General features: G+C 49.8%; 1 protein-coding gene across 2 annotated transcripts in view; it reads left to right on the forward strand.

Moving 5' to 3' along the window:
* LOC122384885 (pre-piRNA 3'-exonuclease trimmer-like) overlaps positions 1–23395 on the forward strand; it is a 55957-nt gene extending 32562 nt beyond the window's left edge. For both annotated transcript variants that reach the window (XM_043372690.1, XM_043372689.1), the window contains exons 13-14: positions 20868–20966; positions 23144–23395. In XM_043372690.1, coding sequence (XP_043228625.1) covers positions 20868–20966; positions 23144–23204 — 160 coding nt within the window. In that variant the 3' untranslated portion in view covers positions 23205–23395. The remainder of the gene's footprint in view (positions 1–20867; positions 20967–23143) is intronic.
* The last annotated feature ends 837 nt before the right edge of the window (positions 23396–24232 follow it).

The following is a 24232-nucleotide window of genomic DNA, read 5'->3' on the forward strand; positions in this document are numbered from 1 at the left end:
GTATCCTTAGTATTTCCTCTAATATTTTTGAAAAATGCTGCAAGCTCACTTTTTATAGGATCAAGTGAGTGATCCCAATGAATTCGTTTATGAATACGATCACAACATGCCCCTGTAGAAGCTATTGTAAAGTTCAGCGCGCTGGGCAACCCCGTTTTTGCACTGTCGCGAAAATAAGGTTTCGCATCGACCCTCCCCTGCCTGTTGTAGGATATAGAACCCCTCATATTGAAGGCTATATTTCTTAAACTAGCAGGGAAAAGCAGAAGAAATCGACTACGGTTGGAAACTACAACACCAGCGCAATCTTATTATGCCGTCAGAATTAGGTGCACGAAATCACATGTTTGAAAAAAAATATAATTCAATGTATCCTTAATATGTCCTCTGATATTTTTGAAACATGCTGCAAGCTTACTATATATAGGATCAAGTGAGTGATCCCAATGAATTCGGTTATGAATACGATCACAATATGCCCCTGTAGAAACTATTGTAAAGTTCAGCGCGCTGCGCATCCCCGTTTTTGCACTATCGCGAAAATAAGGCTTCGCATCGACCCTCCCCTGCCTGTTGTAGGATATAGAACCTCTCATATTGAAGGCTATATTTCTTAAACTAGCAGGGAAAAGAATACAAAATCGACTACGGTTGGAAAGTGCAACACTAGCCCAATCTTTTTATACCGTCAAAATTAGGTGCCCGAAGTTACATTTTTATAAACGTACAATTTAATACATCTTTAATATTTCCTCTAATATTTTTGAAACATGCTGCAAGCTGCAAGCTGCAAGCTTACTATATATAGGATCAAGTGAGTGATCCCAATGAATTTGGTTATGAATACGATCACAATATGCCCCTGTAGAAGCTATTGTAAAGTTCAGCGCGATGCGCATCCCCGTTTTTGCACCATCGCGAATATAAGGCTTCGCATCGACCCTCCCCTGCCTATTGTAGGATATATAAATGAAGCAATTTGCAATTTTCAGGGCTCAAACGATAGAAAATTGAATTTTCTACAAGATGGCTATCTCGGATTTTCAAAATTTTGAGTTTTAGGGGTCCAAAATGTCAAACCAAATTTTGAGAAAAATTTGATTTTTTCAAAAATTTGAATTTTTCAAAAAAATGAGACAAGTTGTCCTCGGGCATCAAAGGAGGAATCAGCATGCAAAATTTCAAGTCCGTAGCTCAATATTTGGTTGCTATAGAGGGCGCAAAAAGTAACAAAATATCCAATTTTATTTTTCAAACTCAAATTTTTGGTACTTATAGGGGTCGTAGAGCAAAACAAAAGACATTTTTGGAATCCTGAGATAAAACTGCATCAGATAGCATGTTTTGAATTCAAAATTTTGAATTTTGAAAATTTCGAATTTTTAACCCCTTTTTCAATTTTTCACCATTTTGCGGGGGTCAAATCTCCAAATTCTTGCCACCATCGTGTTCTACGTCCAAAACTACCCCAAAAACATGTGTCACACGGTATTTAAATGTTATTTTGAAAATTCGACTTTGTGTGACCTTTGGTGACCTGACCTTGACCTTGACCTGTGCTCCAATTCGCTTTAGACACAATGAGACTTTTCTTACATCTTTTGGGCACATGCCAAGAAATTTTGAGCTCGCTGCTGTCAGTAGTTCGGTCTCTGGGGCCCAAAATGAAAACCCCTATTTTTTACCTTTGACCTGACCTTGACCTCAAGTTTGACCTGAGAACCAATTTTAAGTACTCATCAGATGCGTCTTGTTTAGAGCTTTCGTTTGCCGCCTCGCCTGTCCCGCTGCGACTAACCGTTCTCGAGTTATGGGCTGGGGACGTCTGACGGCCCCCCCCCCCCCCCCCAGCAAGTGGTGTTATGAAAATACCCCAGCAAATGCCGGGTTAAAACAAGTTTTAAATGCTAATCGAACACATCTTGTTGAGACCTTTCGATCGCTGCCATGCGCATCTCGCTGCGACCATTTGTTCGCAAGTTATAGGCTAAGGACGTTCACTACCCCTCTCCCAACCAGATGGTATAAAAATACCCCAGCAAATGCCAGTATAGCTCCTAAACTAGCAGCGAAAAGCAGAAAAAATCGACAACGGTTCGAAAGTACAACACTTGCCCAATCTTATTATGCCGTCAGAATTAGGTGCCAAAAATAACGTTTTTATATAAGTCTAATTGAATATAAGCTTATGTAGATGTCTGCAACATGTTGCAAACTCACTATTTAGAGTGCAATCAGATGAGTGAGCCCAATGAAATTGGTTATGAACATGATCACAATAACCGTGTGCATCATGTGCAGTCGTTTATTTTCACCAATAAGATGTTCATTCATGAGAAAAGAGCAATTCAAAATCTAGTCGAAATCGTTCAGATAGCCGCTTCATTCCCTAACCGTCAGTTAGACTGTGTTCGGAGCTGAATATTGGCCGTGACATCGGTCTCATACTTATTCACGGCACGCAGGGATGCGGAGCCGTGGAAATTTCAGACGGCTCCGACTCCGGCTCCGGCTCCGGAGAAAAAAATCGGCTCCGTCTCCGGCTCCGGCTCCGGGTGAAATGTCATGGCGGCTCCGGCTCCGGCTCCGGCTCCGAGTAAAATGATCCGGCTCCGGCGGCTCCGGCTCCGGCATCTACTAAGTACATCCCCTATGCGATCAATTAAATACGGGTGGAAGAAAAAAGGCGATGGGATTGGTGCACGTTGCTACTGTATTTGTATAACAAGGCTATTTTGAATACCACATTGTTTTACGCCTTGTAGGTGGTGGCAGCATTGCTTTGAATGCGAGGCGAGGTGTAACCGTGTATGCGAACACTGAAGGTAGAGAACACTGACCCTCGACGGTCCCTACTATCAAACCGAACTAGGTAAATAATTGTTTCCTCTAAAGAAAAGGAGCCGGAGTTGCCCCCTTTTTTGACGGCTCCGGCTCCGGCTCCGGCTCCGGGCTACATTGTTTCACGGCTCCGGCTCCGGCTCCGGCTCCGGGCAAAATATGCCGGCTCCGGCGGCTCCGGCTCCGGCTCCGACTCCGGCTCCGCATCCCTGACGGCACGGCATCGTATCCTATGATCAATTTCGAGTCTGTGGGTATTAATTTTTTGCACCCTGAGCACGTTTCATTTTTCGGCATTTCTAGCGCTCCTGGCGGCCGGCCGGCCTACTGTGCGGCGATTTAGTTTGTTTGAATCCATTTTAAGTTATTGTATATGTGTGTATGTGTTTATTTGCTTGTATGTTCTTTAACAGAGCTGGTGCCTCGAATTAAGCACTTTCGAGTGCTTTTGCACCAGTTCTTACTTATCTTGATTTTGTGTATTCTTTTGTTTCTTAATAAACGTGATGATGATGATGATGATGATGATAAAGGTAACAATTTTGGAACACGATCGGGAAGAGGACAAAGTCTCCACTCTAGCACATACTAAACGCCTAGTGACATTGATACAAAGACCCCGAATGCATTGACGAGTAAATGTGCATCAGGAACGGATTTTCCTACTTGTTCATCATAGTGATACGTTTGTAATACGCAATTACTCTGCTCATGGATCCCAGCTCAAAGACGCTAAGATCAAAATCAGGTCAGTCCCAGAAACTTTGGTTTTTATTCTATATCTAAGTACTAACAACAAATTGTAGTTTGTTTTCTACGTTAATGAATTGGCACTAAGTCATGATCGCAACCTTGCGGTACTTTAATGCCATTTCGATTTTGCAGTACTCTAACGCCAACAAAATTTTGCAGTGTTTTAACGCCTGCTTTGTCTTGCTGGTCTTGCTATTGGTGTCGACATTTCTGGCGGACCTTACAGTTTTATGTTTCTCTATTTTGATTTTGATTTTCTGGTTTGGGACGTTATATAGTTGATATTTGAAGGACTTATGTATTCCATTCTAAAAACGAATATCTTTTACCAAGAATATTAGCAAAGGTATCAGTATATTTATCTTGTTCCATGTTTGATGTTAGGTTCTGACTGATGAAGTCACTGCTCCATGGATCCCCAGTTCACATCATTTTTAGCAGCTGTAGTAAAAGGGGCTTAGGTGAGCATGAAATTCATTGTTCTTCTTATGCCTTATATTATTAAATATGACCTGAATCTGGTTCTAAAATACAAACTGTGAAGCGAAGTGAAATGACCATGGCATGAGTGTTTTACTTTGCAACACAAGGTTGCTCAATTGGAAAGAAAATATTTTCTTCTTGCACAGTACACAATTTTCCAAATGAATTTCGGGAACGGGTCCATCTGGTTCCAATGGTTCTGGAAATGTGCCAGTCAGACTGGGTCTGGGTCCGGGTCCCAAAATTTTCCAGTTTTACCACCTCTAGTACCTAGGTACCAACTGCCAAATGCTTTTGGCTCATTAGGCGCCTGTGCCTGAGCCTCTGAGGCTCTTGTAAGTCTGAAATATGGAGTTAAGTGATGGCTAAAGCTGAGGGGGTGATCTAGCATTGATTATTAGGGTGTTGATGGTGACTTGTAAACGACTCAAATTTTTTTTTGAGTCGATTCTTTGTTTGAGTCTGAAAATTTGAATCGATTCATCAAATGACTCATGATGTTAAATTTAATTGATTCGAATCAACTCATGACTCATCAAGTTCCTCAATGAAGTGATTCGAATCAACTCATGACTCATCGAAAAACGGTTTGATTCTGAGTCGATTCACGAATCAACTCAGAGTCGTTTACAAGTCTGCAGACAAGGCACTCAGTCTCCTTTCAGTCTAGCCCGGATGTGAATGTTCACCTCGGTGAAACTGGCGTTTTCGTGTTAAATGATTTATGTGTACGGGAGAGGGGGGCACTTTCGTGCATGGGGCATTTCGTTTTCAGCAGTTTATGGGAAAACGAGTGACTGAACGAGCTCAAGGTAAATTATGAAAATATGTCTATCATTGCCGCCCCTCGTGTACTGTAGAAGACAACACTGTACCTGCTGTCATGTTTGATAAAAACGCAAAGTTGTATTATTCGTGCGCTTTCCAGCCTATTCTCGGCTAACTCTTTCCATTTTCGTGATCCTGACTCGAAAATGTGGTTCAGCTTTTCAAAATTGGGACGAAGAAGCTCACTCTATTCACGGAACTGCTGCAAACTTGTTTGTTGAAAAAGTGTCATTTTTTTCAACAAGAAATTTTGAAATATATTACAATTAACGTGGTGGGCAGGTTCGTGCACGCACTGCCTAGGTGCACGTTCGTGCATATTTTTTTTTTCGTTTTTGCGATTTATGACTTTATCTGTAATAGGTTTCACTTATGACGCTCGCCTGACCAGTCTCGGCTGCTGCGACGTCGTGACAAGTAATTCACGTGACCTTGGCGAGGTCACGGAGGTGGGCCGATGGTCGGCAGTTGGCAGTGGCACATTCTTGTTGGCCAGCCCGTTCTTTCGACATCTGTTGTGCAATGCATTCTTGTCGAAAGGAATCAAGTGAAATGACCCCCTGCCAATTTCTTTTGGTAAATTTCTGGTAATGCCCGGTAATTGTACAGGCACTCGTCGTCTCATCGGTGCGCTACTGTATTAGTGTATATGGTGTGTGCGGCACCACACAAATGGCGAGACTGCAGAAACTGCTCAACTTCGGCGCACGCGTTATTTCAGGCCGCCGCAAATACGACCACATCAGTGACGTGTTGAGAACGCTGAAGTGGCTGTCAGCAAAAAAATCTGCACCTCTACCACTCTCTGACCATGTTAAAACAGATTTTGTCAGCTTGCCAGCCTGAAACCCTGTACAGTAGCCTCGTGACCCGGGGTAGCATTCACCGCCGTGTGACCAGACAGGCTGACATGCTGGAGAGACCTGTAATACGGACGGAATCGGGACGCCGACGATTTCTGTTTTCTGCCGTCACGGGCTACAATGAATTGCCGCCGAGTTTCCACAACATGGGAACGCGAGAGTTCAGGCTAAAACTCCGCAAACATCTTCTGGCAAAACAACAAAACGAGTAGCGCGATGTACAAATGTGATGTGAGCTGAGTGTGTGTGCGTGAGTGTGTGTGTTAGTTGTGCAACTGAATCCCGATGTTCCGTTTTTATGACATGTCAATCATAATAGCCATGTGTTCATGGACCGATTGCACGATGTGAATACAATACAATAATTCCTCGAATTTTGCAGGTTGCACGAAAGTGCCCCACCCCTTGTACGAATGTGCCCCATACCTGGGGCAGGTTCGTGCAAACGTTCAGAGTTATTAAGTCATGTTTTCTAATAACTATAAGTGACAATTTCAGAGGATAACTTTAAAGAGGAAAAATATCTGCAATAATTCCTTTCCATACTACAATCAACAATTTTGCCATTGCACCAACCAAAGAACAGATATATGGATTTATCCATCTTTTTTGCACGAATATGCCCCACTCTCCCCTATTTAATGAACAAGTCCAAGTGCTTCGAACTTTTCTCGGGAATTTGGTCTCGGGTGATTGTAAGGTGTATCGTTACTATTCTCTCGCGAACCGTGTTGAAACTACGCCCTGGCCTGATGTGTCTACGTGTATATCATATGCAAAGGTGATGACGCCCATCAATTATTAGCTCCCATCAAGGCTGGCAAACGCGTATGAAAACTGGAATTGTTTGAGGTAACTTTTAAAGCGTCTTGATCGAAAACCTGTTGAGCCCATAATTGCCCTACCCATACAGAAAGAAGTTTCCACGGGACTTTATGTAAGAATGATTTCAAATGCGAGTGATTCTTTTTTGGCTTACTGTCATCTTTACTCCAGATTTTTCAGCCATCCCCGCCTCTGGCCATGCGCCTGCCCAGAACCTCCGAACTGAAGGACACCAGTGTTCTGTCGCCGGCGGCAGTAGCACGTGACCGGCCTCTGTAGCCGGCGGCCGGGTCACGTGACCGGCCGGCGGCGGTCGGCTGTTCTTGGCCGCCGGCCGGTTCAGAGAGGCTCTCAAGGTCACTGCAGTGGCCGCCGGCGAGCCGTGACATTCAGCCGGCCGTGCCCGTGTGCTGACGTCACCCGAACCGGGCAGGTGCGGGGCCATCGGGTCCGCTCTGTATGGGGCGCCCCCAATCCAGGATGGGTGTTGGTTTTTGATCAAGCTGTCTGTTAAATCTGGGGTCAGGTTACGTGAAATTGCTGGATTATTTAAAAGAGTATGTAAATCTTAGATAAAATACTCGCATCTGTGCTACAGGAAAACGATAATGGTATAATGGAAAATTATTTCTCGCTTCGTTACACCCATATGCGGAAGACGTACCCTTACTCAGTACCCACAAGCATCCACATATCGCTCACCAAAATGAGACTGACCGCGTGTGCTTATCAGCAATCAGTCATGTGTCGCAATTTTCGCTGTGACCACGGTCACTATTTGGCACCGTGTCCTCTTCTCTCGTCGCCCCGGCTCTTATTAACACGCCCGAGCCCGCATTTAGCCCCGCTCGGCCGCTTCTATCGTCGGTCAGTCTGTTTTGAGAGGCGCGTGACGAACTTGTCGTTAGCGGCGCCGAGTGATAACTCCATTTATCCGTCGCCGCCCTCGCGCTTGCAAAAAACATTGTCATAGTGTGTAACGGGGCTGTATTTTGTCCGTTTTTTGGAGAGGTGGAACAGCCCAGTACAGAGAGCACACAGCATTAGCACCGCCTAAAGCAAGATAAACGAACAAGGCACAGGAGGCGTTGGGGTGGCGGCGGGCGAACAACGACTTTTTTGCTGGCTCTGCGTCGCCTGTCGCTGCGTCAACTGCGGGTGCGGCGGCGCCGCCGCGCCGGCTCAGCCGCCGCAGGTTGACAAGCGCTTAAGTTGGCGACGACCGATAAAGGTCTTTATACGCCGTTGGCGCATAAATTGCCATTTATCCGTCGCCGCCCTCGCGCTTGCAAAAAACATTGTCATAGTGTGTAACGGGGGCACAGTGTGCATCTCCGGCAGCGGCAGCTGCTCCGTAGGGGGCGGCAACGGCAGCGGTAGCATGACACGATGAGGTAGCGCTTGTCGCTGCATCGCAATGTCCGCCATCCAGCAGCACCCGCCGACCTCCTCGTGGACCAGGTGACGCCGGCTGTTTACCCGCGCGCTGAGCACCGTTTGGGTAGGCACCGTCTCCGTAGTGGGAGGCGGCTGAGGCAATTGCCGAAGCTGCGATCCGCTCCGTGCAGCAGTACCCCGCAACCAGCCCCGTCCGCGAATTGTGACCAAGCGCGGCGGGGCCGGCCTGAGCCCGCCGTCGACGCAGACCGGTAGAGGGTTTCTCGGCATGCCCGATGTGCCATGAAACAAAGGTAAACATGAACGTCAGTGAAAACAAATGCAATGATACACAGCGATAGGTATTCCCCGCGGTGCCATCATCGCCGCCAGGGGCACTAGCGAAGGAAATACTTTGAGAAATGCAGTGAGGGCGGTACGACACTAGGAACTCGTGGGAGCATCGTAAACCGACATACTATGCCAAAAGCAGAATGAATAAAAGCACATTATCATGTGAGGTGGACAGATGCAGGGTGGTCATTTGGAATAGATGTAAAGGCAATTGGAAACATCAGCCCTGTTTGAAGCGAACAGGGCAAAAGCAAAACCAAACGCACCCATCGAACCACACGGTGTGACATTGTATCTGTATCGCAGTCAGTCCTCAGCGTCAATAGCCGGCTAAGAGGAGATGCCCAAAGTATACACCTTCGCGGACCGCCGACCAGCTGAGCTGGATCATGCTCACGGGCCACACCAAAGACAGTAACGCGCACGGCGGAAGCGGCAGCCAGTAACAGTTGTTATATCGTACCAACGATAGGGGCCGGACCGACCACCCACGGCGTGATACTTATGAGCTGACCGCAGCCCCGCCGGTAAAAGCTGTTAGGAAGCCTTCACGCAAGAAGCCGATCGTGGTGTGAGAGAAGCTGACCGAGCTCGACCGGCAACACCTAATAGTGAATATGTGTCCGGAATTCGTAACTCGCCGCTAGAATTATTTTCGGTCGCAGTAAAGTTGACAATGTCTCCAACTTGCGAACAAAACTCGGGTGGTTGTCCCCGCGCGGTATGTCCGATTTCCACACCCTTGTCCTCACACGATAGGTACAAGGTCCTACAGCGCCGAGAACCCGAGCAACGAGCAATCCTGTTCGTCGCTAATAGCGCTATCCCCGCGAGAGACAATCCAGGCAAGCTCACCTCCTCCATCTTCCCCGTCCGCGGCTGGAAACGGGCAAGCGGCGGTTCGGCTATCGCGCTGCAGCTCTGCTGAACAGCCTGCCACCTCACCTGTCGCAGCTGCCTCTCGCCGTGAGTGATGTGCAAATGTTCTGAATGATTAGATAAGCAACCGCGGATATGGATTCTGAGCAGTAATCGCCACGCACGATGTATGTGGATCGCTCTGAAATGTAAATACGATGCAATACAATACAATACAATATCATCCGCACTGTATGGGCTTATCGCTGCCAACCGGCAGAGAAGAGCTCACCGCTGCTCCGCCGTAAATGTCGATTATCTCATCAGGACGGTAGACTCCATTGGAATGAATCTGTTCAGCTGCATGTATACGAATGAAGAAATAAAGAGTGAACACGCACGGTTAGCGGGACCCGAACATACGCAACCCGCCCCGGAAACTCGAAGGCGAGACCAAACCCCGCCATTCCGGAAGATATCAGGGCGGGAACAGCCTCCGCCATACCGGGAATATACCAGGGTGGGAACAGCCTCCACCATTCCGGGAATAGACCAGAGCGGGAACATTCTCCGCCATTCCGGGAAAATACCACGGCGGGGGGGGGGGCACCTCCGCCAGTCCGGAAATATACCACGGCTGGCACAGCCTCCGCCATTCCGGGAATATACCGCGGCGGGAACAGCCTCCGCCAAGCCGGGAATATACCGCGGCGGGAACAGCCTCCGCCTATCCGGGAATATACCACGGCTGGTACAGCCTCCGCCATTCCGGGAATATACCGCGGCGGGAACAGCCTCCGCCAATCCGGGAATATACCAGGGCGGGAACAACTTCCGCCATTCCGGGAATATATCAGGGCGGGAACAGCCTCCGCCATTCCGGGAAGAAACCACGGCGGGGACAGCCTCCGCCATGCCGGGAATATACCAGGGCGGGAACAGCCTCCGCCAGTCTGGGAATACACCACGGCGGGAACAGCCTCCGCCATTCCGGGAATATACCAGGGCGGGAACAAGCTCTGCCATTCCGGGAATACACCAGGGCGGGAACAGCCTCCGCCATCTTGGAAATATACCGTGGAGGCCCTGGAGGGAACAGCCTCCGCCATGCCGGGAATAGACCAGAGCGGGAACATCCTCCACCATCCTGGAAAAATACCACTGCGGGGGCCACCTCCGCCGGTCCGGAAATATAACACTGCTGGCACACCCTCCGTCATTCCTGGAATATACCAGGTTAGGAGCGACCTCCGCCATTTAGGAAATATATCACGGCAGGAGATATCTCCGCCATTCCGGGAACTTACCAGATCGGGTACAGCCACCACCATAAGACAATAAAGTCTTACAAAACACGCAAGTTTGCGGCGAGATATCGACGCATCCAGCGTGCAACGCCGGGCCGCCCAGAAAGCAAAGCTATCGCCCCCCAACAGCAGCATGCTGAAACGAAAATGAAGAAAAGGCAAGGAGGGACGTAACCAACGGCATGTGGACGGAACGGAGCAGTGCCGTACCCGTAACTAGTCCGGGAACGTACGGCTAAACCCGGTAACTGCCATAAAGAGAGTCGGTGCCAAACTCGTGGATGCCGGCCACCAATAAGCCACAGAGGCGACTGCAGGTACAACATCCGCAAGCCCGGCGGGTACAACGGCCGCCAGTTCTGCGGGCACAACGTCCACCAGCCCCCGTGAGTCCACCCACCTCCGGTGACAGCAGGAAAATCATCTGCAGGCTTAAATAAAGAACACGTCGCGGGGGCTATGGCGGGTATAATGTCCGCCGGTAATTGGCCGGGAACAACTGCTGTTGGTATCGGCAGAAAGAGAGAAAGGAAGAACGTTACTCGCCCCTCACGGTAATAACGTAATACACACCCTTACCCCATCCAAGCGGAATACGCAAGCGATCCTGTACCGGGAATCGAACCCGGGTCGCCCGGGTGAGAAGCGAGCGCTCTACACTTGAGCCACGACGCCCATACGATCCGTACTCCCGGGGCGGGATGACGCTCTGCGACAACACTGGGTAGGGGAGGGGAGCGAAACAAAGAAGGGGGGACGCGGCCCTACCCAGGCCCGGGCCTGGGTCAGAGCAGCGTGCCTCGCATGTCATACACCGAATATGGGGGCAAAATGGAACTCGACGAGTATGCATGAACGGCCGGTGGCGACCGACGCCGTAGAGCGGTAAAATGGCGACAAACAGCACGCAACCAGGGCCCAGGCGATGGTAAACCGAGACAACGCGTCTAGGTCTATACTGCCCTCAGCAGAGAGTATGTCCCAGATATCGGAACGTAATCACCAACCTGGATGCCAGCAATGTTTCACAAGGCGTGCTGCCGCAGTGGGACTCCAGTAGAAGACTTAAAACCAATAACTACAGCGAACAACGACTTTTTTGCTGGCTCTGCGTCGCCTGTCGCTGCGTCAACTGCGGGTGCGGCGGCGCCGCCGCGCCGGCTCAGCCGCCGCAGGTTGACAAGCGCTTAAGTTGGCGACGACCGATAAAGGTCTTTATACGCCGTTGGCGCATAAATTGCCATATCTCGGCGGGCGATGAAAGCTGCTGTCCGGCTGATGACGGACCACGTGTGACGTCACGTGGAAGGGAGGTGTGTGATTTGAACTAAAGGGGTGCACTGGGGAATACGTGCTATTTGGCGCTGCAGGGGAATTGCCCACAAAAAAAGATTTCCAAAAACTGCTCGGATTTCCCTTCTGATGTCTTGCTGCAACTTCAGTTTTTTTTTTGTTGTTGTTGTAAAAGCTGTTGATTTCTGTGTCTGTGCTAGGAGAAAGACGAAAATTCGTCAATTTGGAAGACTGCGGGAGGGGCAAATGCTCCCCCCCCCCCTCCCCGTCCACAATCCGCCAGTAAAGCGACGCGGCGGAGTGTAGGCCGCCTCGCGTCGAAATGCCTTGCAGGCAGACTGTACCGCACGACATTGAAGTGTTGCGGCACAGCCTATCCGCCAGCGTGCGACAATAGCGAAGCGTTTCCCGGCTTTTCCACACGCTAGCTCCGGTATCAAAGCGCCGTGAAATGGCATGACTTGACCAGGCACGGTCGCTTTTTTGTACGTACACCAACACTAACCTATAAACGGGCTAGGCTAGATCAATTGTACTATCCAATATGCATTGTTTTGTCGTACCATACTTAATGTTTCTTTCATTTGTATTGACTTCATCCGCCCTTCGCTGCCCATGTAAATGTCGTTTATCGCGATTATTTCATTGAACCGTCGGGAAACAATTGTGTTTCAATTATTGTTTGGATAGAAAAGCGCGAATGAAAAACGCGCAGTTGTATACAACTTGATTCTACCATAAAAATATAACGCTGCAATATGAATGAATATCCAACAAAAAGGCCTGGTGATTAGAATTTAATCTCAGTTTCATTTTGCGACGCTTCTCTCACCGAGACGTTTTACATCTTCTCGAACAGTCAAGGAATGTGGATTGTAATTTGTTTAATATTTTCCATCAACATACTGAAGAGCTAAAAGTCTTCGTGAGAATGCCAAAGTTGATGGTTTTCTAAGAACAATGGATGTTATGGGCAGCCATATGAACATTATGAGTGGTGTTATGGTGTCAGTGTGTTACGTTTACGCCGTAAATATGTGCCTTTAACAAAGCCAACACAGATGTTGTGGGCTAAATTTGCTGTCGGGTGGCTGATATGAGGTGACGTTCAAACAGTTTTGACGGGGGTTATGTGGTGGATGGGATTAGCTATCTTGATACCATTGTCGCCTAAAGTCAACCCATTCCCAGACACATTGACGATTATTTGTTGCGGGACAGAAAACGTCGAGGTGTTTGCGAGCGCGAACTCCTTTCCCATCTAACCCACCTCGATGCGTGAATGAGGAATGATCGTAGTATGTTTAATGAGAAAGTTTGAACAATATAACGACAGATGGCCCAATTGCGTTGCGTTGATAGACTAGCTACCTGCTTTACACGATAGCACAGATTAGACTGCTGTGACTTCAGACTTTCTACCATTGTCAACAGGTTGATAGCAGCCATACTTGGACTCTGAAAAGCAGTTTACAAAATGCTTTTTCCGCCTTTATACGAAAAGTTTTTAGTTTTGTCTGTAACGGTGGTACATTTCCACCTGTGGCGAACCATACCTCCCCTGACAGTTGACAGTGTGGTCTGACAATACGGGCACCGCCCCTGGCACCTGACCTGGAGATTCGTCTCCGAACAGCCGACCTAGCGGGGCTGACAGCGGGGCGGACCCTGGCACCGCGGCTGACAGGCGGGCCCCTCCCCGGCCGGGAGCCCTCCCCTGTCCCCGGCGGTCCCTGACGATTGCAGGGTGACCCAGTTGGCACCGTGACCGGTCGGTGTCACCTGTCACCGGTCAGTCGGGTCGGTCCAAGACGCTCCGCTCTGGGTAGGAGACATATCGAGGGGTCTCGTATAGGGTCCTGGACCTTGCAGAACTGTTCGTGGTGATAGCGGTGATGGATGATGCTCGACACTCGACAGTGATCTTTCGGCAACTATTTGAATAATCAATGCTGGGCAAATAAAAGTCTAGATGTTACTCTGCAAGCTTCATATTTGGCCAACTGCAGGAAGCCTTCGTGATTTTTATTTGTTTTTTGCATTGCTATTATTACTTGTTTTTTTTTTATTTGTTCTTATTTGGCACTTTTACTATCCTTACCTGGCGCGTAAAGATCATGACATGGGATCAAGTTCCTTCCGCTATTTTAAGGCAGTCATGGCTTGAATATGCTGCATTCGATCATAATATGGATAGGCTGCCAAACAATTCTGGTTTATTGTTTACAAAGTGGCTTGCAATTAGGTAAAGAATATCGTGTAATATTGTGTGCTCTTATTTGCGCTGGCTTCCTTCCACTTTTTGATTTTCTATGTATTTTTCCGTTTTTTTTTTTGTCCGTTGAACTAAAACGAACACCCAACATGATTTAAATATTGTAATCGGGGGGGGGGGGGGCGCAGTCCTTGAGACAGATTTTCCGCCGTTCTAAATCGATCGGCCGGTGGGCGGAGCTAACGACAGGGTTCACGGTCCCGGGACGCCAATTAGTCACAATGGAGCGGCGCCGCCCGTCACCGGCGCCGGTGCCGGCTGGCGGGCCGCCACTGTCATCGACGACCGTCCGACCCGCCCACCTGTCGACGCCGCTCGACACGCCGACCTGGACCGTCGCGGCGCGCGCCTGGACCGACGAGCTGGGGCTGTCAGAGAGCCAGGGTGGAGTCGGCGGGAGGGGCGACCGCGCTGAATTTGGAGTTGGGAGTCGAAGGGTTGTAGAGATGTGCGCGTTGAAGAAAATCGATGGAGCATCCTATATTTGCAAAAGTAATTGTTCAAATGCCTTCATTGGACCATTTGCAAATAATAAATTATTTTAGCCCTACTTGCTGCCGGACATGAATTTCTTCCTCTTCTGAATCAGTCTTTCGAAGCCTAATTTACATCGCTCTAGGAATGACAATCGACATCATTTCATGGGGTATGCTTTGGTCCAGCGCCCGCCCGGCCGCTTCAAAACGCTTGTGCTGTATAGTGTATAGGCTGTCCCGCACAACAGCTCTGTAGTGCGGCACAGTCTACCTGTCAGGACGGCTCGGCTGCGGCCGGAGCGGGAAGCGGTCCGCTGTCGCATGTTCCAGTTCCCAGTTCACACTGCTACCGACGTATTGGGATCCTTCTGCTATGATTATGTGAGCTTGTTCCAATTCGACGTCTAGAATGAAGCGAGTCTCTTTGCTTCAGGTTATGTAGAGCTACTTGGGAGAGATGGATGAATGACTGTGGTGGTAAACACATTCACGAGACAATTATATTCGTGCCACGACTTAGCATGTAGGTAAATTTTCTGGCTTTAATTTTCTAGCTATGCTTAAGGTTAACTCATTTATAATTCAGCTCGAATCAAACTAATTCCAGTTAATTATTTCAAGTAAATAGTATAGAATTTAGAAGTACAAATGCTAAATAAATAATGTCATAGATAAGTTTACCTAAATTTTAAGACCTGAAATGCTTGCCTCAATGCCAAACAGTGCACTTCAATACCGATACGTTATCGGCTATTGCACCTCACTCACCCATCCTCACGCATCTCCCCTGTCACTCTTATTCATCTTTACATCCTTTCTGCCAGCGCCGTGAGGGATCGCTGACATTCTGGTGCCTATTTTTCGCCGGCTGGCTTGGCGTCGCCCTCAGGTCAGGGTCGGCCGTCTGTCGGCCATTTTGCTGCTTTCACGCTCATCCATCAGTCGTCTTTGCGGTGCGAAGTATCCGTGAAACGACCGGCCGGGCTGCCCAGCGCCTGGCGGAGGCACCCATCAGAGCGGTGCCCGCCGCATTTGCCGTCTCGATGAAGCGTTCCAGTGATGTTCTGCCGCCCGGGAGACCGTGGAGGACATTTCAGACGGTGACCAGGTCAACCGCCTTTCCGTCAGCTCATCTGACTGCTGTCCGACGACGGAATTCGACGGTCGCTAGGACGGTGTCCGGCCGAACGCGCCGTGTCAGCGTTAAATGACGAAAAATGTCCGATTTTGACGCCGCCAATCAGCTTCACTCTGTGGTGTAAGCGTTGATGGGTCATTGGGGTCGACAGGGAGCGCGAGAAGTCGGTGATTGGACTCGTTATGTCAGACGATTTTAGTGGCACACATGTCATAAAAAGAAGGCGGGGTAGAAAATGCGGCGGGGTTTGTCATCTCTTGTCACATTGGTGCCCTGCTGGTGATTGGATTACAGCCCTATGACCACTGACCAATCTGGCGAGACCGAAGACTAATATTTATCAAAACTGCACCTGTACTAATAATTCCCTTCCCGCATACCCTCCCCTCCGTCGACCTGGCAGCGGGCCGGGACGCTCTGCCGCCGGCGCAGGAGTCTGGAGGGCGCTACGGCCATTTCCCAGCATGAGCCCCATCATAAATCGCAGCGTCTGCGCGAATTACTGCCTCGGGCGGCCGGCGGCCGCTGGCACGGGCCGCGTCCGTCCGTCCGCCGGAGGACCCCGCCCAGGGCAGCTCCTGTCCTGTCTGTGAGGGGCTGCCTCGTTGGCCGGTGTTTGATCGGTCCTCTGACCCCACCGGAATGCAGTGACCCGGCTACTGGTCAGAAACTGTCGTCAACTGCGGAGCTCAGGTGAAACCCGACCCTTCGAAGTCGCCTTGTCCGAGGTCCTGTCCAAATAGCTGAGTCGATTTGTGTCTGCTGTGTCTCTTGGGGCATACACTCTGTCCCGCGGCCAAAACTCGGCGGCATCACAACCTGACCAGACTCTCATCTGTGTCGGCATCCGAGTTGGCCGACGTGCCAGCTGTCGCAGGTCGGAAATTTAGCACCACTCGGCCGGCTTCTGCAGGGTCCGCCCGCTGCCAGAGCCCCGATCGGTGGCCGCCTGGCTCGGGCCGGCCCCTTCGGAGACGACTTTGGCAGCGCGGCGCCGGCGGCTTATCGTCGCCAATTAAACAGCGGGTTTGTTGTTGCACCGGCGACACGGGATGGATGGGGACGGTCGGTGACACGACCGGCCGACCTGGCACCTGCAGCGGTCTGCGTCCGTCGACTGCTCGCTGTCCTCGACGGGGCGACCCGGGTCTCCGAAGGTCACAGGAGGACGAGGTGGGGTTGTTCTGCGAGAGAATGGGTACTGGATGGTAGGTTCGGAGAAGCGGTTTGGACTTTATTTGAAATGTGTATATAGGACATGGATTCATTTCCTAAAGGTAAAGGATTTTGCCGATCTTTTTGACAGGTGAAGATGCTAGTGAGTCGCTTTATGTTATCCCTAAGATTAGTGATATTGAACAACTATGCATTCGTTCTCGCCTTCTCGTATTCACGCTTTTTCCCGTAGGTCTGATTTGTATTTTTCTGGCAACTAATGAGAGTTCCAGCCCTGAAAGGTGCAAAGCTCGCCTGTAAAACTACTGCCTTTTCAAGTGCAGCTCGTCATGAGTGGGATGCGGTACCTTATTATTCAGCCTAGAAGCTTGACATAATTTTAACTGTGGCTAACTTTATCTCCGGCGTGCAAGGAGTGTCCAAGTCGTACTTTTTGTGGCTTTCCATGCACATAGGTAGCAGAAAAAAGGTGCAACGCGTTTTGATCTGAAGGAACTGAAGGCCGAGATGCGAGTGTGACTCAATACCCAAAAACACAACTGATAAGTTTCCATAATGCATGAAATGAATCTAGAAATTTCGTTTGCAGTCCAGGATTCAGGTCATCAGCGCTTACACTACAGTTTTGAGTTCCAAATTCATCTTCCCCTTAAAAGATATATCTGTCTAAATCTTCACACAGTCTAGTCGCTTTGTTCACCATTTTCATCTCCTCGTAGCCAGTATGCTACAGGGCTTTGTGTGGCTGCTGGTCTCTGCTCCGCTCCGTGGCTTATGACTAACCCGGTCATCCTGCCTCCTGCGTATGTGCCCGCTACACTCCCCGTCTGACCAGCTTGGTCACGGCCCTCCCTCCTATATACCCGTTTCGCTCCCCGTGTGACTAACCCGCTCACCCTGCCTCTTATATACCCGCTCTGCCGTCGTTTGGCACCGTTCACCACTTTCCTCCGGTACTCAGCGGCACAATATTGCCGAATTTTTGGCCGCCGCCCGGCCGGACGACCGGCCAACCTTGGCTCGTTCCGACACGGTGCTGTGACCGCCGCAGAGCTTCAGAGGCATTCCACGGCCCTGGACCGTCCGACGGTGAAGGTCATCTGATGGGTCGTGCTCGCTACATTGCATGGTGACCGGTGATTGAGTCATCCGGGTGTGCGCCTGATGAATGCTGGTTTGGGGACGTGCGCTGTGGATGAAGGGTTGAGGGTTCGTTCTGCAGTCAAGCCGTTGTGGACGCGCTAGCTGACCCGAAGAAAGATATAGGCCCCGTTGAGAAGTCAAGTCTTAAACACCTTTGCATTGCTTTGTAAGGGCTTGCAGAAGAAAGAAACTGTTGTCTTTGTATCGTCTCAGCTCTTTTTCGGCTTACAGCTGTCATGGAGCTGAGGTCGGTACTGGATGTTTTGAGATGACCGTTCTGGCTGTGGTCCAGTCCATTGTGATCTTGTTCCTCGGCACACCCAGGTTAACCCGGTCAAACTGGCAGACGGTCATTACCCGGTCTCTGTGACCGACCTGTGACTGCCGAGCCGACCCCTCCGGGGCCCCATGGAACGTCGAGTTGGCCCCGGCCTCCGTCCAACCTCAAAGACTTCCTCACATGACCACGGAGACTACTGGCTGGCGCGGACATCGAACAAGGTGTTCGGTGTGCTCCGCTCGTGGGCCATTTCAAAGCCTGGCTTCGTTCTCTTATTTAATTTGTTTTGTTTGATTCGTTCATTTATTCTGAAATTGTGCATCTGACAAGAAGTTGTTATTCTGGGATATAAAGTTACTTGGCTAGAACTATAAAGTTTATATGATTTAGAAACTGGCGTTTAGGGGTTTAATGAAATAACATGTCATCAAGTAATGTTCTGTCTTCTTCACTTTTTCTTTTACTTTGCAGTCTTTCAATTTAACATTTCTTCTTTCGTCGTTGCGACTGCCGATGGTTATCATTCGCTCGGCCACCTTTGCCTATCGTTCCGTGCTGCCGACGCCCCTATCCCGTCCGGTAGGTCCGCGACCTCACTGGGTCGCCCGGTGCCAAATACGGGCACGCCGCCGCCGCTGTTCCTACGCGCTCACGTGTCTCCCATGTGGCTGCGGCGGCGGCGGCGGTGACGGTGTCGGTCGCGCTGAGCCATTCCGTCCCGGCGGCGCTAGGTGACGGCCTCTGCTCGAATGTCGTGCCATCCATCGCTTTGGCGGTGGCGCCGGTGACGGCGGACGGACGCTGCCAGCTGGCGAGGCCACCGCGCCGTCAGGGGATGCGTGGCAAACCACTAGACCTCCCGGGGCCGGTGGTTATGTAATCTGACGCATGGGCGTCAAGGGAAAATGGGAAGGACGTTAAAATTTCCCTTGAGTCTGGATGCAGAAGGGATTATTGTTTTATTCGAGTTCTGCTACCCGCTATCAAATTCTAGTAGGAATTGTATGTAATTGTTGCACATATTGATGTGAAAAGCTGAATGCGTCTTTCGTGGTTTTACTGCTAGCTACATCAAAGACATCCGTGCTCGTACGCCAGAGACAGACGACGCATGACACATTTTCATGGTGATGCACGTCCGCCAGTAATGTCCCGACACCGGCCGTGGTGGGCGGACCGTCTGAGGCCCATCAGTGCAGTCACGCCGACGCTGCGTGCCACATCAGCTGGGATGTCATCTGGAGAACCGGTGCGGCCGGGCTGAGGTGGACGGCGGCCGCGCCCGGAGACGCAGCTTTTCTTAGCCGCTGGCCGGCCGGCCAGGGTCAGCGGTGCCAGCCGCGCGGGCCGCGGCCGCGGAGCAGACGAAAGACGATCTGTTCAGCTGCAGGATGTTTCCCCCGACGGCACGTCAGCGTCGCAGCCGTCACCGCGGCCGGACGGCGGTCGGCGTCGGAGACGACGCCTGGACGTCGGCCAGCGACGGCCGCGCCGACGAGTAACGAGCAGACGGCTGAGGGTCGGGAATGCACCGCGATCGGGTTCCGACGCCGCCGCGGGTCGTCTGCCGTCGCCCGCGGCGCCGCATCAGACCGTTTTTCTTCGCCGTCAGTCGTGGGCGACAGGGGCTGTATTTTTAGCCAGGTGTTACGTTTTCATGGTCACGGCTCTGGGCTGCCTGCTGGAGGTAAAGTGGGCTGCAAATTGGGCGCCACTGAGCCTGTGGGATCCTTCCATTCGTGCCGCATGTGTTGCGCTCACGCACGACACCTGTTTTGTTGGCGTCTCCACCTGGGAATGTGCGTGCCGGTATGGGCACCAAGTAGGTCAGGAGGCACGCACACCCGGTGGTCGCCGGGCGCCTCGGCGGCTGTGCCACCCGTGTTTCACGCACGGGTCCGACAAACGCACTGCTAACCCACCCAAGCGTGGAACACAGCCAAGTTTGTGCGGTTTCTGCGCGCAGCCGGCCGCCCTTCGGTGGCGTAAGCAGCTTTTTACAAACATTCGGCGCCAGGTTTACGGAAAAGTCACAATAAAGCGACTCCCAGCCGTGATGCCCTCAGGTCCGGGTGGAAATAGTCCCGCCGGCGTACACAATCTTCTGTGTCAATGGCCCGCACAGCGGCGAGCCGGGATTCTGATCTCACCCGGCCGCAGTCCGGATCGATCTGCAGTCATTAGCCGCTGTTTGGAGGAGAGACACATTCAACGAATTGGAACCATCGCTTAGATGCTTGTGGGTTGTGATTCTGTGATTGTAGCTTTGTGCTGCATAAATTTTTGATGTGTTTTATGAGTCATTTTTCTTAACGTTTGACGCATACGATCGGCACACCACTGCAGTTTCAGTTTTGTGCATGTTCGTTTTCAGCTGTATGCCAAAGTCTGTATCGATGATGAATTAAATGAGACTTAGAAGACGAAACAGCCTAGTTCCTACTCCTCGATTGTTGGTATGGGCAATAGACATACATTCATTGTTTTCTACATAAAAAATCCTATCTCGCTAACTAATCGAAGTGGTAAAACGATGTCGCCCTTCGTCATTGTTATTCGTTCCGATTTGACAGTCCTGATGTTTCTGTGTATTGCAGTGCCAAGGACGTAATGCGGGTGTTCAAGAAGGACAAACGCTACTCCATCGCGCAGTACAATGTACTGAAACACTCTCCTCTAGTCAGAACTCTACTCTGGTGAGAAACATCTTCGTTTTAGGGTTGACGGGATTTTAATTCGATTTTATCCCGTCAGAATAGGGTAAGGTGCCTAATTAGCGACCCTTTCCGATTTGCGACCTACCTCCCTACAGAAAAACTGGCAGGAGAAAACTTGGTAAAAACATCGTCAAAAGGTCAGCCATACTTTGGTTATCAAATTAAATTATTTTCCGGTCGTCGATGTTTCTGGTGGGACGTTTCAGGTGAGTTTAAATAAAAATGACGAGTTTCTTATCCAAAACGTGTGTATTTGGGCCCTCTCTGACGAAAAGCGATGCACATTAGGATGATGCACCTTCTTTATTCTTAATCGACATTGCTTTTTTAATTGATTGCCGTTTTCCCATAGTGAATCGCTCAACTATGCACAGCATGGCGGTTAAAAATGTGTCGCAACTCATATTTCCTATTTGCGCCTGACATGGTCGCAAATAGCTCAAGAAGGGAAAGAAAGGGGAAAAGAGAGAAATGAAAACCAGTATAGCGCCTTTTGGGGCGACTAACGGAGCGAGCGAGGGGGTGAGTCTTGCACGTGCGAAATTTCGAGGGGGTACCTCCAACTGACTTGTGCGCGGCACCCTACTGACCGGTTTCTAGCGATGTGCCAAATTTGAGCACAATCGGCCCAGCCGTTCTCGAGATCTGGGAGCGGCACCCTGCACGTGCGCACGTGCTAAATGGGTCCCAACTGACTTGTGCACGGCACCCTACTAACTGGTCCCTAACCGTGTACCAAATTTGAGCGCCATCGGTCCAGCCGTTCTCGAGATCTGGAAACGACCCCTGCACGTGCGCACGTGCAGCAGCACCCCAACTCTGGCACATGGATATGCAGTGCCTAGTGGGTGCCTACCTACATGCCAAGTTTCAGCGCAATCGGCCAAGTAGTTACCGAGATATTGCAACAATTACAAAAGTGACACCTCTTCGTTTTGCACGTGGCACGTGCATAAGGGGTCACCCACATGCATCGGGAATAGTCCAATACTTGGTAGAAGGAATGAAGCTACCCTACAAAAATTACCGCGTGTAAATCGGTCAAGTGGTTGCTGAGATATAAGCCTCGCAAAAGCGTCCGCACGGCCGGCCGGCCGGCCGCTCATACTCAGAAATTTCCGTTATTCTACGTAAGACTCCGCTCGCTTCGCTCGCTCCGTAATGAGGTGTTGGTGAAGCTTGCAATGTGTGGCAGGGGATGCCAAATGTCGTCAACGACTGCAGGGGTGCCGAATTCAGCGCGGACCTCGAATATCATACAAGATAGCCCGCAAAATCTGGGTTTCCGCCTTCTTTTCGCCTTCGGTGCATCACGTGATCAGTTTTTACTTACGTAAATGTGTTGGATAAACGTTCCTGTTCGAGTGATTGAGTGCTTTGCGTATAGGCTACCTTTTTGAGATCATATTTCATCTTTTCAGGCGTCGCATTTTTTGTCATTTTTAATATGGGGAAACCCATAGACTTATTAGCGACCCTCCCCGGTCGCTAATCGGGAAGAGTTCCCTATTAGCGTTTTTTGCAATGGTTTGCCAAAATGCTCACTACAAATAAGTTAGCGAATATTGGGGCAGAAAATGACTATATTTTGATAGAAAAATGAACGATCTCTCCGAAAATCAAGCCAGTAACACAGTGGCACCTACAGAGCGTGAGCAATGACGGTTCAAATTAAGTGGGTCGCTAATTAGGCACCTTACCCTAGCTTATATTTTCTCACGTCACAAAACTTAGGATTCAATTATTAAGTTTCATGTGCTTAACTTGACTTCTATTACAATCTTTGCTGATTACCTAAATGTAAACAGAAATAAGCAGACTTGTATGTTACATAACCATACTTTATGTATTTTATGGGTGAAATATTTGTTTGTTCAGTTGGTGGTAATTCAATGCGACAATCCTAGACAGTATTGTTACGATGTGCTGCCTCTGAGCCTTGTTTTACCATTAAATTATGTTTCTTCCTTCCAACACTATCACATCCTAAAGCCCCAGATCGTTGCTGAGAGCCACCCTGAGCTTCACAGACCGGTCCATATACCACTACTCTCTCATTCCACGGTATCAGCCTCGTCAGCCGCTGATACCCAATCAGGAGCCGGCTCGACTGCGCTCAGTAGCTAACCTCACGGTGTGACTCGTCCCCTGAACAGGTCCAGTGTGCTCGTCAGCGGTCTGGGCGCCGCAGTACTGCTCGTACAGCTGCGGAAGTGATCTCCTCCGACAGCAGATCTCGGCGAATGATGACGTTACAATGCAGTGCATGATGACCTCTGCGCTGGTTGTTTTTTTATGGACCTACGTCGGTTGTTTGAGTGGTGCAATGTCGTGTATCGGCTGCTGACCAATGCACCTGACTGTGATATTGGGGTATTTTCTATGGGAAATATACGATGTTACCTTGTTATGCTTCTTTCTTGAAGATTAGTTAGTTTTCCTTGACGTAGCATCTTGAAAAATAAGACTCAATTTGAAAGTTATGGCCTGATTTGTTGATATTTTATTTTCTAATGCGTTGGTTGGGTTCCAGCGGTGCACCGCCCGCAAATATCCGACTAGATATCATTCACGGTTTCCTTAGTCATCTATCAACTAGCTAGGTCGTAAATTCACCATTTTCTTAAGCACAGGCGATTCAACTTCAATATGTTTGTTTTTGTTTTTACTTATGATGGTCCTTACGGATATGACATACAAGTACCTGAAGGAAATTGCGTTTTACGGTCGTGCTGAACCATTCCATGATATCGTATTGGATCCCACGTTTCTCTTATCGAAAATCATTCAACACTAAATGGTAAAGATCAAATAGAACATACCGATACAAACGCACGGTTTCTGCCTAGAGCTGAGCCATCCTTCGTCGAAAGAATGGTGCATTTCTGGGAAGCGTCAGTCGTCGGCGGCCACCCTGCCTCCTCTCCGACCTCCCGGGAGTTTTGTGTGGACCGCCCGTGGCATGCACGATGTGTTGTTTGAAGCGGCCCTCCACGAGGTGGTCTCGTGATCGTTTGCCAGACCTCCCCTCTCGAGTCGTGATTTGGTCACGGGGAGACCGCTTGGAAATGGAAGGCGCAAGGGATGCATGCGCATGCTATTGTTTTCACTCTGGAACGTGAATTTTCTCTCTGGTTTTAGTAACCTTTGAAACCGTGCGAATGACTTTGGATTGGCCTTTTAACTCCATTCTCATTCAGAATGATTAGCACACACATGTTCACATTCGCCCTTTCACATTGTTC

This window comes from Amphibalanus amphitrite, unplaced genomic scaffold (assembly GCF_019059575.1).
Source record: "Amphibalanus amphitrite isolate SeventyFive unplaced genomic scaffold, NRLGWU_Aamphi_draft 000201F_arrow, whole genome shotgun sequence".
Classification (NCBI taxonomy): domain Eukaryota; kingdom Metazoa; phylum Arthropoda; class Thecostraca; order Balanomorpha; family Balanidae; genus Amphibalanus; species Amphibalanus amphitrite.